Here is a 17148-nt window from a genome sequence, read left to right on the forward strand (position 1 = left end):
TTGATGTTACTATTGCAACTGTTTTGGGGTGCCATGAACTGTACTCATATAACATGGTGAACGTAATTAATAAATGTGTGTATTCTGACTGCTCTACCAATTGGAAGTTCCCCCATCTCTTCCTCTCCTCTGGCCTACCTATTTCTTGAGACTCAACAATATTGAAACAAGGCCAATTAATAACCCTCCTATGGCCTCTAAGTGTTCAAGTGAAAGGAAGAGTCACATTACTCTCACTTTAAATCAAAAGCTGGAAATAAATTAAACTTAGTGAGGAAAACATGTCAAAAGCTTTGACAGGCCAAAAGCTAGGTCCCTTGTACCAGTTAGCTAAGTTGTGAATGTAATGGGAAAATTCTTGAAGGAAATTAAAAATGCTACTCCAGTGAACACAAGAATGATAAGAAGATGAAACAGCCTTATTGATGATATGGAGAAAGTCTGGATAGAAGATCAAACTAGCCACAACATTCTCTTTAGATTCTTCAGTTCTATGAAGGCTGAGAGAAGTGAGGAAGCTGCAGGAAAAAAATTTGAAGCTAGCAGTGATTAGTTCACAAGGTTTAAGGAAAAGTCATCTCCATAACATAAAAGTGCAAGGTGAAGCAGCAAGTGCTGATCTGGAAGCTGCAGCAAATTATCCAGAAATATAGTTAATTAATGAAGGTGACTACAGTAAGTAATAGATTTTCAATGCAGATGAAAGCAGCCTTATATTGGAGGAAGATGCCATCTAGAACTTTCATGGCTACAGAGGATAAGTCAATGCCTGGCTGCAAAGCTTCAAAGGACAGGCTGACTCTCTTGTTAGAGGCTACAAAGCTGGTGACTAAATTAAGGCCAATGCTCATTTACCATTTCAAAAATCCTAGGGCCCTTAAGAATTATGCTAAACCTACTCTGCCTGTGCTCTATAAATGGAACCACGAGGCCTGGGTGACAGCACATCTGCTTATAACATGGCTCACTGAATATTTTAAGCCAATGGTTGAGACCTATTCCTCAGGGAAAAAAGATTCCCTTCAAAATATTACTGCTCATTGACAATGTACTTGGTCAGCCAAGAGCTCTGATAGAGATGTACAATGAGATTACTGTTGTTTTCATGCCTGCTAACGTAACATCCATTTTGTAGCCCATGGATCAAGGAGTAATTTTTACTTTCAAGACTCACTATTTAAGACATAATATTTCGTAAAGCTATAACTGCCATAGATAGTGATTCCTCTGATGCATCTGGGTAAATTGAACTGAAAACCTCCTGAAAAGAATTTACCAATCTAGATACCATTAAGAGTATTCATGATTCATAGGAAGAGGTAGGAATATCAACATTAATAAGAGTTATCAAGAACCTGATTCCAATCCTCATGGATGCCTGAGGGTCCAAGACTTCAGTGGAGAAAGTAACTGCAGATGTGGTGGAAATAGCAAGAGAACTAGAATTAGAAGTAGAGCCTGAAAATATGACTGAATTGCTGCAAACTCATGATAAAACTTTTACAGATGAGGAGTTGCTTCTTACAGAGGAGCAAAGAAAGTGGTTTCTTGATACAGAACCCACTCCTGGAGAAGATGCTGTGAAGACTGTGTACTTTCACTGGATTCAGGCCAACAAGTGAGAGCCAATGAGGCTCCTACATGCGTTTAATGTGTCTCTTAATAGACAGCTTGGTATTGGTTTTAGGTTTGCGATTTGGGTACAACTGTGAAGAACACATGCATTTAAACACAGGACTATCAATTCAATCTCTTTGTATATTTCTAATGAATTGACTAGTTAAAAACTAGGGAAACTTGGAAGTGCACAATCAAAATTGTTTTTCGGCGAGCCCATAGTTTTAGATTTGACCATCAGTAGCTTGCAATTTTACACAAATCCACAAAATGCCTCATTCAGGAACATGATTGGCAATGCGATAAATTTTAAGCATTCTCTTCCTTGAAAACCAACTACCTCAAATACTGTTTTAGTACTAAAGCTCAACAATTTATGTAGTTAATTAAACTCTTATATTTTATAAAACTTTTGAAATACAGGTGGAAAAAACCCTTGAACCTCAGGTATAACAGATGTTCATTCTTCAACAGTCATTATTTTCTAGTAGCTTTTCAACAGCAGCTTTTCAGACTCTCATCTTTATGAACTCTTCTTGAGAATGCAAATTTATTGATTTTTAAAATTTAAAAATTCTGGTGCCCAAAAACTATCTAAATAAATCCTGTGTAATATTTTGGAAGCAGATTTCCATCTCTCTCTCTCTCATTCTCTCTGTGTGTGTATATATACACACACACATACATACATGACAGGAATAATATTTTAATACCAGAATTATTTGTGATGGTAATTTAGGGTTACTAGCACATAGGCCTTCAAACTTGGCTGCTTAATAATCAGCCTATCTGATTTCAGATACTCTCTGAGTTCTGAATCAGAACTCTCTGATCCACAGCTATTCATTAATCCAGTCAACAATTTCTACGATAATTACTGACATGAGAAGACATGGTTTGATATAAGATGGGGAACAGATTTTGTCAAGATTATAAGTTAATTTTAAAAAATTGACAGTAATCCTTTATGGCAAGTTATATATTTTCACTGTAATGTTAAATAAGGGTTGATTAAAGTACTATTTATCATGGGAGAATTATGAAATCATTAATAATATGGCTGAGGGCTACTGAAATCTCTAACCAAAAGCACACAATGATGGCAACACATTTGGTGTAGTGATTAGCAGTGTCAGCATCATAAAAGGCAGCAGTCTGACAATAGGAAGGGCAAGTTAGATTAGATGCTAGAAGTGATGTGAACTGTTTAGTCACTTACAAGCAATGTGACTGGGCAAATTACTAACGCAGAATCTCCTCTGTAAAATGAGGATAACTATACTTCAAAGGGCTACTGTGAAGATTAAATGAGCTAATTCAAGTAAAGCACTCGAAACAAGGCTTAGCTCAATAAATGTTAGATATTATTATCTGTGAGATGACTAATGGCACGAATACTGTTTTCTAGAAAGTCACATAGTAGTACAGATGATTCAGTTTGGTCATATAAATTGCCCATGTAAAGGGCACTCAGTAGCAGCTAATGTAGTTTATTCAATATTGCTCCTCTTGTCCTTGAATGCAAATATCATTTAATTCCATATTCACTTTTAATAAGTAACCACATTAGTTCAAAAGAGACCAAAAGAAGCAGTAGGAATATGTTTTATGGAACATATTTGTTTGACTAATTCTCACCAAGAGAAGTTTAGTGGGGGAAAGGAGAACCACCCTGAAACCAATCTTTGTAGATTTATGCTTAAAGGGATCCTCAGACCAAGGTCAATGAGCACAGGAAACACAGTTATAAATCATGCCACCTGAAATACCTAGAAGCAGCAGAAAAAACACACCCCACAAAAACCCAGACACAGACAATAGTATGGTGAATGCCAGAGGGAAAGGGGGTAGGGGAGGTGGAAGAAGGCAAAGGGGGATAAACGGGGGTGGAAAGAGACTTGACTTTGGGTGGCGAGTGCACAATGCAGTGCGCAGATGATGTTCTATTGAGTTGTACACGTGAAACCTATATGATTTTATTGACCAATGTCAATCCAATAAATTCAAGAAAAAAAAGAAAAAGCAAAAAAAAAGGCAGCAGAAATAGGAGGGGCACAAGCAAAGGGGCAGGAAGCCTCGGTTGATTTATTTGCATTGAGAGAATTCAAGAGGCATCAGGAAACTCAAAAGATTTATAAATTCCCTGTGGCATCATAAAAGGCAGCAGTCTGACAATAGGAAGGGCAAGTTAGATTAGATGCTAGAAAAGAAGGGAAGAAAGGGTCTTATCAAATTTTCCTACATCTGGAATTGATGACAAAAAAGATGGAATAGAGGGATGAAAGAAGACTGGGAGGAATCCAGATTTCCCTGTCTCCCAACCTCTGGACTTAACTTCAAGCAAGCAGAACTCATCAAAATATAATCTGTTTCTTTGTAGGATACAAACAAGGTTTAAGGGGATAGTGAATAACCAGGATCTTTTTAGCAGCTTCAAAATGAAATACTTGCTACTTTCACAGAATAAGCAAATTTCTATAGACAGATTTAAACAATCCTTACATACGTGTTTTCTTACGCTTTATAACTGCCTCTTTTAAAACTATTCCTAATGTCAGCAATTAGCAAATAATATAGCTATAGGTAAATACATTGATTTGTCAAAACATGAAAAATAACTTTAGACCTCAAAATACATATTTTCCATCCATCCAATATTACAGATGAAGAAGATAAAACACAGAGAGGGTAAGTTAGGCAGGTTGTGGCTGGTTTATATTAAAACACACACACACAAAACAAAAGTTAGTTGCCAACACTCATATCAAGAGATTTATAGGTAAAGGGGGTCAAAAGTACAAACTTCCAGTTATAACATAAATAAGTCCTGAGGATGTAATGTACAGCATGGTGACTATAGGAAATAGCACTGTATTGCATATTTGAAAGTTGCTAAGAGAATAAATCTTAGAAGTTCTCATTATAAAAAATAATTTTGTAACTATGTGCAGTGATGGATGGTAACTAGACTTACTGTGGTAATCATTTCACAATATATACATATATCAAATCATTATGTTGTACTCCTAAAACTAAAATGTTATATGTCAGTTACATCTCAATTGAAAAAGAGATTTAATATAAAAATCTAGATTCTCTGGGGGTGGGGGGAGGAAATGGGTGCTTGGATAACACAAGGCTCACGTTTTGCATGGTCACAACAAGCTGGAATTCCAAAGGCTGCCTCTATATACAAAGCATGTGGCCCCTACTTTATCCCAGTTCTTTCTCTCTTATTGTCTTACACGCTTCACTCACTGTTATTTATGATAGCTGCCTGGCCCATATAGCCCTAGGGTAGGTGCTAGAAGGGATTTGCATAGTACTTTGTAAACTGTGAAGTGATGTATATTAGTTGAAGGTGATATTACTGCTTAAGATCATACACTCAGTTATCAGCAGAGTTGGAGCTAGAGCTCAGGCCTCTTGACAGTTTAGTGCCATTTCTATTGTATCACTGCTTCATACAAACAAGAAAAGACACCAACAGTTACAGGATGGGGATTCTATATTTGAAGAAACAGACACACCAATGAGAATAATCTGGCTTAGAATAAATAAAACTAACAACTGTAGCATAAGTAAATAGTTTCTCTTTTTCTTTCCTCCTTGCTTGACTGAGGAGAATGCCCACAGGAGGGTGAATGTGTGGATTAAGAAAGCACAGAGCTGCTTTGCTAAAATATGGAAAACAACAGATTCCATGGCTGTAAAATTCCAAACTACAAAGGTGAGTCTTGAAGTAAAGATTAAAGTAAAGGTTTCACTGAGGAAATAGAAGGCAATTCCAGAGGTGAGGACAATAAATGGAAAATGCTTTATATCCAGCTCCTTGCAAATAAATCTGGATACCATCAGCAGGAAAAAATCTAGCAGATCTTAATGTTTGTAGTGGTTTAGAGGAAGAAGTATATATAGTGAATTTTAATATATAAAAATCTAGACTTTAAGGGAGATAGGATAATTAAAAAGAGATGAACATTTTTACCTGACCAAGTCGAGATGAACATTTGTACCTGACCAAGTCAATAAGGGTCGTTAAGTCATTAAATAGGGATTGAATTGTAATCTTACTCTGTCACCTTCTAAATACTGTAACTAAACCAAAGGTTTTCACCTTCTATGGTCACAAAACAGTAGCCACCATCAGGAGGTAATGTCCCGGAAGACAGCTGAGAAGGTGACATCAGCGTATGCAGCAAATACAGGGGAAAGTAGGCACTGCCAAGGGTAACCTCAAAGGCTTCTCCAGCGTGCCTAACACCATATGCCTTCTGAGGAACATCTGCTCAGTCAAGCAAAAGGTAGCTGGCATCATACGTGTGTGGTGAACAAATGGATACTTGAAGGCTCTCAAAGGTGGGTCTCATTATCAAGAATTTAAAATGCTTACTGAGATAGATAAATGCCTACTCCTTTCCACAAACAGCTTCTGTGGCTCTCAAGCGACTTCAACATCTGCTACTTGTTTTTCCCACTGTTCACTAACAACTCAGGAGCTCCTCGTAGCTTTACTCATTACTATTTTCCTTTACAGAATGGAAAATAGTTTTATTGTTCTCTCTCCAATTTTATTTTTATTTTTTTAAGGGAAAGCAAAAGTTTATTGAAGGAGAGACAAAAGCTCCCGCTGCAGCAAGAGGGGTCCCAAACAGGTAGCCTTCTCTCTTCAACTTTAGGTGTCACTTTTAAACTAGTTTTAATATTCTGATGAATGGGTTCTTCCAGTTATTCCAGAATTGGTGACAAGGGCCCAAAGCTGGAGACGAAGAGCTAAGCAAGCCACATTACAGAGAGAGCTTGCTAAGAGGTAGAAGAAAAAGTACTACTATCGCCCAGTCCAACACCTCAGCACATGCCTTTTGTGTTTTGGGACTGGTGTGAGGATGATGCTAAGACTGGGAGAAGAAATCTCAATGTCATGGAGAGTATATATTCATGCACAGAAGGTTCCTTTTGTCTAAGATAAATGAGAGGGGCTCAAAGATAATTCAATCCTAAATCCTAGAGTATTCAATCGTGAAGTGTGGGCGTGAGTACAGGGAAAGGAGATCAGCATCTCATTCCTTAGTCCACATGTTGATGTGCCTTGTGTTTATCTGGGGAGGAAAAAAACACAACGACGCTAGATGGCAGGATGGACAGGAGCACTGAGGCAGACTACACAGTCTCACTATGTGGCACGGCAAGAATGCATGAGTTTCCTGTGGGTAAGTGACAATTACAGAAAGCAACCAGGCTTGTGTCTTTTGGTTCTACTCTAACCTAGGGGGTCAACGCTGGCCGGAGAAGCAGCATTAGAGTACTGCAACCGTATCAGAGGACCCCAAAACTAAAGGAGAAAGAAAAAAGAGAACAGAACTTGTCCCTTTCTCACTGGAGGACACTCACGAGAGCTGAGGTAGGGAAGAAATGGTATGAATTCTGATTTGTTGTCTGATCTGCTTTCTGGGGTCACAGATTTAAATAGCCTTTTCTAGCGTTTGACATAAATGTGGAATCAAACACTATGCATTTTTCTATGTCTGGATTCTCTTGCTCAGTGTTTCTGAAACTCACCCACACTGTTAAGTGTATGTGGAGTTCATTCCTATCTATGGCTGAACAGTATTGCACTGTATGTATACACCACGGTATGTTTATTTTTTCACTGGTGGTAGCCAACCTTCAAGACAGCCTGCAAAGCTCCCCATCTCCGGTTCCCAGTTACCGAAACCATTGTGTTGCTCCCTCCCATACTGTGGAGGGTTGGTCTATGTGATCAGTAGAATAAGGCGGAGGTGATGGTAAGTCACTTCTGAGGCTACATTATAAGAGACATTGCAGCTCCCATCCTGGTGGCTCCCTCCCTCCCTCCCTCCGTCCCTCCCTCTCCCTCCTTCTCTCCCTTTGTCCCTCCCTCCACTCTCACTGAAAATCAGTGGAAAAAATATCCTCGGGTGAAGATTAACCAAAACAAGAACAAACAAACAAACAAACAAACAAAAGTGCACCAAAGTTGGAGTTGAAACATACGATAACATTTTGTTTTCGTAACCCCTCAGTACAAACAAAGGGAATTTACTAAACTTTCAAAAATGTATTCTCCTTTGGACCATGAATAAGTGTGAGAAATTTAAGTCCAAAGGATGATTTATTTGGAAAGTCCCAAGTTCCCAGAATGGTTATGATAAAAGTTACTTTTCAACCATAACTTCAGTTAGCACATCATGCTACTATAATAGACAGTAGCCATCAACGCTATGAGGAGGAAAAGACAGATGACATATTGTGTTTAAAGGTGAGCCAAGGGTCAGCCCTAGAATAGGTGTGAATAAAGGCCTAAAATCAAAGTAAGAAAGGCATTAACCTATGCACACATTCTAGTCACTGAAAACAAGGGGTTAAAATAACCCCAAATAAAGGAAACAAGAGAGAACAAATCTACATTATAGAATAAGTTGTTCGGAGTGAGATATGTGGACAGAACAGTGAATACTGTCATTACCTGTAACCAGTATTCTAAGTGGGCTGAGGAAGTCTGAAAGGATGTATACATGTGGCTTTACAGATGAGTGAATGTATGCTAGGATAGAATACAGTAAGTGCCAATTCAAAGCATAGGACGCTTTCCTGGGCCTAATCAGCTGTTGTCAGAGTTCTTAGCACTACCTGAAGAAGCAATAAATAAAGGTATCATGTGTGTCATCTGTAGCTCCTTATCAGAGATTAAAAACTGTTAGCTAGAAAGTGAACAGAATGCAATAAATGATAATTACAATATAATTAATTTAATTTAGATATTTTTTCATACTGTACCTATTGAAAATACTTGGGGCAACAGTAAAGTACTCCCTTTCCATCAAGAACTTAGAGATTAAGGAAATTAAGTGGTCTTATTAGGGTTAAACAAGTAAAATATACACAACACAATAGAAAACTAAGAAAGCATAGGAAAATACTTCGCTGAAGAGTATAGGATCACCCCCAGTGCCAAGTAGGATCACCTGGGTGTAACTGAAAAGGAAGTATAACTGGGAGAACTGAAAAAAGACTAGAACAGTGGAATGGAAAACCAGAGAGACCAGAAGCAGGCTCTGCTCAACTGGGCATATGAATCTTGACATTACTATCTGTTTGGCAATCAGCTAGCTCCTCCAAGTAACAGACACCTTTCTGGAGAATTTGTACCAGATCTTAACACACTACACAGCTCTGCACTTATATTCTGCACTATTATTCTCAAGAAGATCTTGGTTCTCTTTGAAGACACTAACTAACTGATCTTCCAATTTCCCTAATAAAAATAGGAGAGACATAATATTCATTTTATAGTTAGGGGAATAAATCATAAACACACAGCAACTCATCCAAGTTTTTTCTGGGTCCACTAAACAAGTATGTATGCATTATTTATGATTCTTTAGGTCAAATTACTTAGCTTAGCTATCTTTAGTCCACTTATAATTAGTTCTTCTATAATGGAAACCGACAATTTGTTCAGAAAATATGTAATAAAGATAAATTAAAATTAGTTTAGAGCTCTTGAAATAAGATTGTGACAAATTACTGATGAATTTTTTTGCTTAGTTTTCTTGTATAATGTGAAAGATGTAAAGCTTCTTTGCCAAAGTAGGTTGAAAAGTTGAAAATGCTTATGTGATAAAATACGTAGAAACACTGGATAAAGTAGTTGCAACGAAGGGAAGTCCCCAAGAGCCATGCTTGTTTTGCTTACCCTTGCATCACCAGCACCCAGGAGAGGGCCTGGTACATAGTAAGCACTAAATAATAATTGGTGAATGTTGCTAAGTGAATTCAGAAGAGTTTGGAAGGATCTGTTAACAGTAAAGGGTGTAGGTAAGGAAGAAGTTCCCAGACGCAGGGGAAGTTTTGAATTAACCGGCCCGAGTTCCAATTAGGAGGACTGATGTGGCAGTGCTGGCTATCTACGCTACAGCACAGAGCTACTCTTCCTTTAAACCTTTGATAACTATAGCAGATTTGCGCTGTTGGCTGATTAATGCCTTGATACTACCTTTTGTGAACTGAACTACACTAATAATAATCTGTTTTCCTTACAGGAGATCTTGTTAGAAACTAAACTGATGACAGAATTTTGCAAACACACCAAAGGGGGCAAATGAATGCTCAATACTACAGATAGCCAAATGTATGTAAATAAAAGATGTGAGGCCTTCCTGATTTTATAAAAATCTTTTTAACACTCAATTAAATTTTTGGTGTCAGTATCAGCATAGATTTCCTGAGAGATGTCTTAATATCTCATTGATGAGAATAGTTGAGACCTGGAGGAGAATGGGAAAACAGACGTATAAAGATTCATAGGTTTAATGCTGACAATAATTTTCATAATAAATTATGAATATGAGAAATTAATATTTGAGAAGGAAAGGCTAAAGCCTAAAAAATTTCATGTGATGTAATTCAGAAGAAGCTATTGATTTTTTAAATAGCAACCAATCAAAATTTTGGGCTTCACATTATGAGCTAATTGAATTATCTACATACTTAGACCTAACTTTGCATTATCTGATTAAAGAAAGTAGAGCATTGGTGATGGAAGGAGACTGGACTTGGGGTGGTGAACACACAACACAATATACAGATGATGTATTACAGAATTGTGCACCTGAAACCCCAATAAATTCAATTATAAAAAAAAAGCATTTGCCTATGGAACTCAGGAGTTGAAAAGTTCATAGTGAATACCATCATCAAGAACTAAGTTTCCAGGGTAATCTGTGATTATGGAAAATTAATATTTTAGAAGTAGTTACTTCAGATTATTTTAAATTTTTTAACAATTTATTTTTTAGAATTTAAAGTGAAAGAGAGTTTATTAGCAAAGCAGTGAGACAGAGTAGCTACTCCACCAGCAGAGCAGCCCAGATTTTTTTTGAAAAGCATAACGATTTTCTATCTCGTTTTCTCCGAAATGCAACTCATCCTAAAAGGCACCCAAATTAATGCAGTCTGAATCTCAAGTGGTGGTCAGCTAACTGTTCTTTAAGAACAACGGCATTGCAAAATGTAAGGTTTAAGAAAGACATTTAAAAACGCTGTATTATAGTTGTAGTATTAAAAAACCAGGCAGAAAAAGGAAGGAAAAAAAGTAGCGCCGTCCTGTTCGCCTCACCCTGAACCAGCTGCTCTGACTGGCTGTCCTCAGGAGGAGGCTGCAATCGCTCGTTATTTCATGGATGTCACGTTCACAGGTGATGAAAGTTTAGCCGGTGTCAGAGCTTAAGAGCATGACTCTTACCCCCATGTGAAGGCCCCACAGATGGGCCCACAGGCCACTTCCTGGGTAGCAGGGCAGAACCCCTGCACTACCCGCGGGTGGGGATCCAGGGAACCAAACTCCCCTCTACAATCACTCTCAATGTGAACAGTCTCCAGATGCTCAGGTGTCCAAGCTTCTGGGCGGCTGGCTCCCAGCGAGCGGGGGCTTTTAGGCGTGATCTGCAGGCCGCTCAAGGAGGCAGAGCGTGGAGCAGTCGGGTGCGTACTGCTTACCACGGCATGTTTAGTCCTGATAGAGCACTGCCATCTCTAACGACATAAAAGAAGCTGAACTATACTGTTATTCTGTAGCTTCCAAATTACTCTCTTAGTAATTTGTAAAACAGGCACAAATCATACTATTTCTTTTTTTGTTTCAGTTTCTTCATAGGCAGAAAGAAAGGGGAGGGGTTGAAGTATAAATAAATACCCTTTCTTATCTCTCATGGGAACAAATAAGTGTCATAAAAACTTGAAATAGTATTGTTTGTATTCTAATTCCAATACAACCTTTCTAATTACCAAGAGTCTGGATTTCCACATAAGGTGGTAAGAGTAAGAAGGGAATTTGGTTCTAATTCCATTTAATCCTTATAAAAATTTAGCCAAGAAATTTAATATTTTGGGGTCTCAGGTGTTCCATCTCTATAATACTGTGGATAATACTATCCACAGTTGTGGTGAGAATTAGATATGATGTGTAGAAAGCAACTGTGCCCTGTGAATTGTAGTCAATTGATAAGTGGCAGCCATTTTTGTAAAAGTTATTCCATAATTCTGAAAAGTTATACCAGTCAGGAATCTAAAAAAGGGACATGTATGCAAGTGGAAAGTCACAAAACTAGAAAGTAGAGAAATAGGATGTATGCTTGTAGAAAAGAGAACGTCAACGTTTTGTAATAAATGCTAGAGAAAAAAAAGGGAAAATAGGAATAGATCTAGCTTGATATCAGCAGGAGTGAAAGGCAACCAAGTACAGTCACTTCTAGTGAGGACAACTTTGGACAGGTGGGCATTTAAATGATGCTCTTCAATGATCAAAATGTAAGGTTTAAGAAAGACATTTAAAAACCCTGTATTATAGTTGTAGTATTAAAAAAACAGGCAGAGAAAGGAAGGATAAAAAGTAGCGCCGTCCTGTTTGCCTCTACTCTGGGTAATAGTCTTCCTCAGAGGAGTAGAACACGATGCATGGGTTCTGTGATTTTGAACACAATAGTCTGTTGAAAATTAAAGTTACTGGAAATGACAGAACGAGAGCCATAGTTGCTGAAATGCCCCCTTCCCTTGATGAACATGCATCACCTGCGGCATAGTTCTCACCATGGAACAGCTGTCTTTGAAAGGGAACAGAAGTGGGAGGGACCTAAGTGCTTCAGTTTTGCTGCCTTGTTGAACTTCACACCAACCCTGCGAGGTAGGTAATGTTATCCAAATTCTAAAGACGAGGAACATGAATCTCAGAAGTAATTTGTCTAACTGGTAAAGGGAGAGCTAGAGTTACAACCTAGGTCTGATTAGCTAACAGGCTGTTACTAGGAAGAAAGACATTTGTTTTCCATTAATACAATACGGGACACACAGTAGATGCTCAGTGAATCTGAAATGAATGGGCAAATAAATCACAGAATGCAGGATGATTTGCTGAGGCTGTCAGCAAAAAAAGATGGCAAGGCCAGGGACTAGACCATACAGATGGCTTTGCCACGTGTTTAGGGCAACCAGTCTTTTAAGCATTAGACTGAGAGCTTCTTTAAGGAAAATATTGTGTCTTTATTCTCTTCGTGCCTAGGAAATGTTGGAATAAAACAATATATTATCTGGCATTTAATACTAATGCAGGGGATTACAAAATTGTAGTTGTAAATGAGATTGTCTAGATTCAAACCCAAACAGTTTAAGTCTGTAGCCTTTATAATTTATGTTATCTTTGACTTTTAAAAACAGAAACCACCTAGACTGTCTTGAAAAGCCCAACCTGCCCATGACACAGCTGTATAGTGCACACAGGGACAGAGCCAGACTTCACACTAACAACAAATACAACATGGAGGTTGTAAAATTCTTGAGGTAAAAAGAAGAAAATAATGCTGAGTGAAAGCCATTTTGTCAGCCTCTGTGGCTAAACAGATTGTATTAATGCTTTCCAGGGTCCTATCTGGGTTTACATTAAATCCAGAGTGAGTGCTTGACAATCATAGTGGGGGCTTCTTCATGGCTTATAATCCGAACACACTGGTTGGCACCCACCACAGCACATCTGGAGTCTGTTAGACAACTGTTAGTTTTTATGTGTTTCTTTGGCCCTGACTCCTTCCTCTGATGCAGTCTGTCCAAGTGCTGCTTTGCCATGAATGAGACAAGTTACCCTGGGGGGGGGGGGGGTGGTGGTGGTGGTGGTGGTGGTGGTGGTGGTGGTGGTGTGTGTGTGTGTGTGTGTGTGTGTAAGTAAATTTGGACCTATCTTAGAGGATGACCCTAGTCTGTAAATCTCCTGTTGCTTCACCTCTTTCTGACAACAGGAATCACACACGAATGTCAACAGCCCATCAGGCAGTGGCAGGCCCAGTTATTGGAAAGCCTGGTCAATGCTGACTGCTTCCTTATTAGAAAATAGGCTTTAGATTGAGGCACATTCTTGCAATTCAAGGACTAGAAGCTTTAAATTAAAACAACACTGATGTCATAACCACTTTCGAAAAGTTAGTACACACACTTAGAGGAATTAAAGAATCAAAATGTATTTGGCCAGACCAGTTCCTTCTTGTTCACAGCATCTCAGACATGTTTAAAAATTAATGTGAGATTAATTTTTGTGAGATTGGTTAATAAAATTATATAGGTTTCAAGTATACAATTCTACGATACATCATCAGTATATTGCATTGTGTGCCCACCACCCAAAGTATACCTTCTTCCTTCACCGTATATTTGACCCCCTTTACCCTTTCGAGCCCCCTCTTCCCTCTAGTAACCACTGTACTGTTGTCTGTGTCTCTGAGTTTTTGTTTTTCTTGTTTGTTCATGTGTTGCTTTCAGTTTTATATCCCATACATGAGTGAAATCATATGGCTCTTGATGTTTTCTGTCTGCTTATTTCGCTTAGCATGATGTCGCAAATAAGATGAGGTACGTAATTACAATGGAATGCTCCTCAGTCATATGAAAAGATGAAATGTTCCCAGACACATTTTGAGAGGGCAGATATGCAGATATGTGAAACTTTACATAGAAGGGAGACAGAAAAACACTGTTAGGAAAGACTCCTAAGAACTACATTATCTTTCTCCATATGTAGGTCACATCACTACAGAATATTCAGGGCATATAGTTAGGTGTAAGATATTAGGAAATTTTCAGTGACTCCTTTCTAATATTATAAATTCATGGATTAATTAATATAATAACTTTCACCTATTGAAACCATATAGTCTTGAAAGCCTAGTAATCAAAAGCCACTGTGAATGAGATACAGTATTCTAGTCTGCTAGACCTGTTATTCTATTTTGTGTCTTAAGGTGGAGGGAACATGAACTAGTTTAATCATATGTCTATATTTTTAGGCCTAACTACTACTTAAGAGAACTGATATTGCTAAATATATATGCTCACAAACCAGTGAAAACTATTCCTCAACAATATCCTTCTATTTCCTATTATCAGCTGGCCCCCCTTTATTGAGATAGAACTGACAAATATAAATTGTATATACCTAAAGTGTACAATGTGGCGTTTTAATATATGTACACATTGTAGAATGATTATCACAATGAAGCTAACTGACATTTACATCACCTAACATAGTTACCATTTTTGTGTATATGGTGAGAACACTTAAGATCTACTCTCTGAGCAAATTTCAAACATACAGTACAGTATTATTAACTGTAGTCACCATGCTGTATGCTAGATCTCCAAAACTTTTTCATCTGAGTAACTGAAAGTTTGTACTCTTTGACCAACATCTCCCCCATTTTCCCTACCCTTAGCCCATGGCAATCAGAACTCTACTCATATTATCAGCTTTGATAAACCAAATTTCAGTCCTGAACTACTGATGTCTTTAATAATAAACACATTCTTTCTGTTTTACTTAACAGGCATCCAAATATTGGATGATGTGCTCTTCTTGTGACAAATTATTTTAGGACACTGGAAAGGTTTTCTTTCACTCGTAAATGAGCAATGGGTTGTTTCTGCTGGTCATCGATCTATACTATAAAAAAGGGACATCTTTGGGTATTTTCTCAGCAAAGTCAGTTATGTAAATAAAATCCATTTCTAAGCAGTTTTAATATTGGTCTACAAACAGAAAATACCTTTATTGTGTAAATATTAATTCTTGTTAATTTGAACATTAAATATGATGCCAAAAATGATACCAATTGATGATTGATCACCCAAAATAGAAAAGAAGAAATTCATTTGAAAAACTCTTTCTCAGTCTGAGTACTTCAGGCTGAAGAGCAAATCTGAGCAGCCTAAAGGCACAGGACATGTGACTGAGAATGCAGGGGAGGGTAATGGAAGATGGGGCTGTGGGCGCTGCATTAGACAGGAACGGCCAGGGAAGAGCATTAATGATAAGGGGACTCAGATTAAAAAAATCAGCTTTCTCCTTAATTTCAAAGAAGAATTCCCCCCCCCAGTTTTTAAATTGTGGTAAAATATACATAACATAAATTTACCATTTTAATCATTTTAAGTGTGTAAGTTCTATCCATTAAGTATATTGACACTGTTGTGCAAACATTATCAAAGGACAGATTTTCAGCTTTTATTTTCACAGATCAAAGGCCTTACAGAAATATTAATCATTAAATTCAAGGAGGGTTTAGGTTGGAAAAGGGCAAAACTTTGCTCTTATTTTTAGAGCTTACCCAGCCCTGAATAACTGGAAATCATTTAAATAACAATATTGCCTTCTGTAGTAGGAATCTAATTGGATATAAAAAATAAGCCTTTTCCATTTCAAATAGGTAGACTTTCACTAATTTCATCCAATCACTGCATAAAGTTAAAAAACATTCTCATAGAAGACTTGTGATATTTTTTTAAACCAGTCCTCTTACCGAAAATACTCTGCATTTGCTAGACATAGTCAGAGATTTGCGAAGATGAAAATCTCTGCTTATGAAGAGTAAGCAATATGCAGCATATACACAGTGCAATATCCAGATGATGCATCACAGAATTGTACACCTGAAACCTAATTTTATTAACCGATGTCACTCCAATAAATTTAATTTTAAAAAGATAAAAAGTCCTGAAAAAATAAGAAAATTATCTAGATACAAAGATCAGATGTCTACTATAACACACAAGGCCTTAATATATACGCTGGTAAAGACATGGGTAGAGAACAGTGTGAAGCTGGTCCCGCGGCCCCTCCTGGCGTTCAATCTTACCTGCTGCTTGAGCTGCTGCACCAGGCGATCCTTCTCCCGCTTTAGTGCAGCCACTTCCTCTTGGGTCTTTTTCTTAGAGGAAGAAAGCTCCAAAAGAGCTATATTGGCATCTTTTTCACTAATGGCAGCCAGAAGAGCTTCTTGCCTAAAAAAGAAAGAAAATGTCAAGACTTTCATTTAATCCTCACAATTCTTTGAAGCTACTATGATTACTACCCCCATTTTATGGGTGATTAAACTAAGGCTTAGTGAGTTTATATAGCTTGCCCACGTTCACACTTGAAATAAATGGTGCAGCCAGGAATCTCATTCAGTCTTTTTTCTGACTCGAAGTGTCTTTATCATGTTGTCACACTGACATCTCAATAAAGAGTTCCTAGATACTGTTAAACTTAAAATGTAAACAAAGTTAATGATTTTTAAAAAAGAATAAGCTTGTCATTTTTAAAAAACTATTCAGTAGCTTCCATGCAAAATAAGACATTACTGAAACGGAAAACATTTTTTAAAAAAATTCTAACTGGAGGATATGTTTTCATTGCTTTTTAGAGAGAGAGAGAGACAGAGAGAAGGAGAGGGAGGGAGGAAGGGAGGGAGGGAGGCAGGGAGAGAAAAAGAGAGAGAAACATTGATCAGTTGCTTCCTGTACATGCCCCGACAAGAGAGAGAACCCACAACCTAGGTATGTGCCCTGGTCTGGAATAGAACCCACAACCTTTTGGTGCAGAGAATGATGCTCCAACCCACAGAGCTAAATGATGCTCTAACCCAGCCAGGGCTAAAAACATTTTTATACATAGAGTGTGTAACATATTGTAAATGTTAGTAAATAGGATTT

General features: G+C 37.8%; 1 protein-coding gene across 4 annotated transcripts in view; it reads right to left on the reverse strand.

The window, feature by feature from the left end:
* ERC1 (ELKS/RAB6-interacting/CAST family member 1) overlaps positions 1-17148 on the reverse strand; it is a 425945-nt gene that overhangs the window by 80710 nt on the left and 328087 nt on the right. For all 4 annotated transcript variants that reach the window (XM_087814458.1, XM_016224828.2, XM_016224830.2 and 1 more), the window contains one exon: positions 16311-16455. In XM_087814458.1, coding sequence (XP_087670584.1) covers positions 16311-16455 — 145 coding nt within the window. The remainder of the gene's footprint in view (positions 1-16310; positions 16456-17148) is intronic.

The sequence above is a fragment of the Miniopterus natalensis genome, chromosome 2, assembly GCF_054644295.1.
Source record: "Miniopterus natalensis isolate mMinNat1 chromosome 2, mMinNat1.hap1, whole genome shotgun sequence".
Classification (NCBI taxonomy): domain Eukaryota; kingdom Metazoa; phylum Chordata; class Mammalia; order Chiroptera; family Miniopteridae; genus Miniopterus; species Miniopterus natalensis.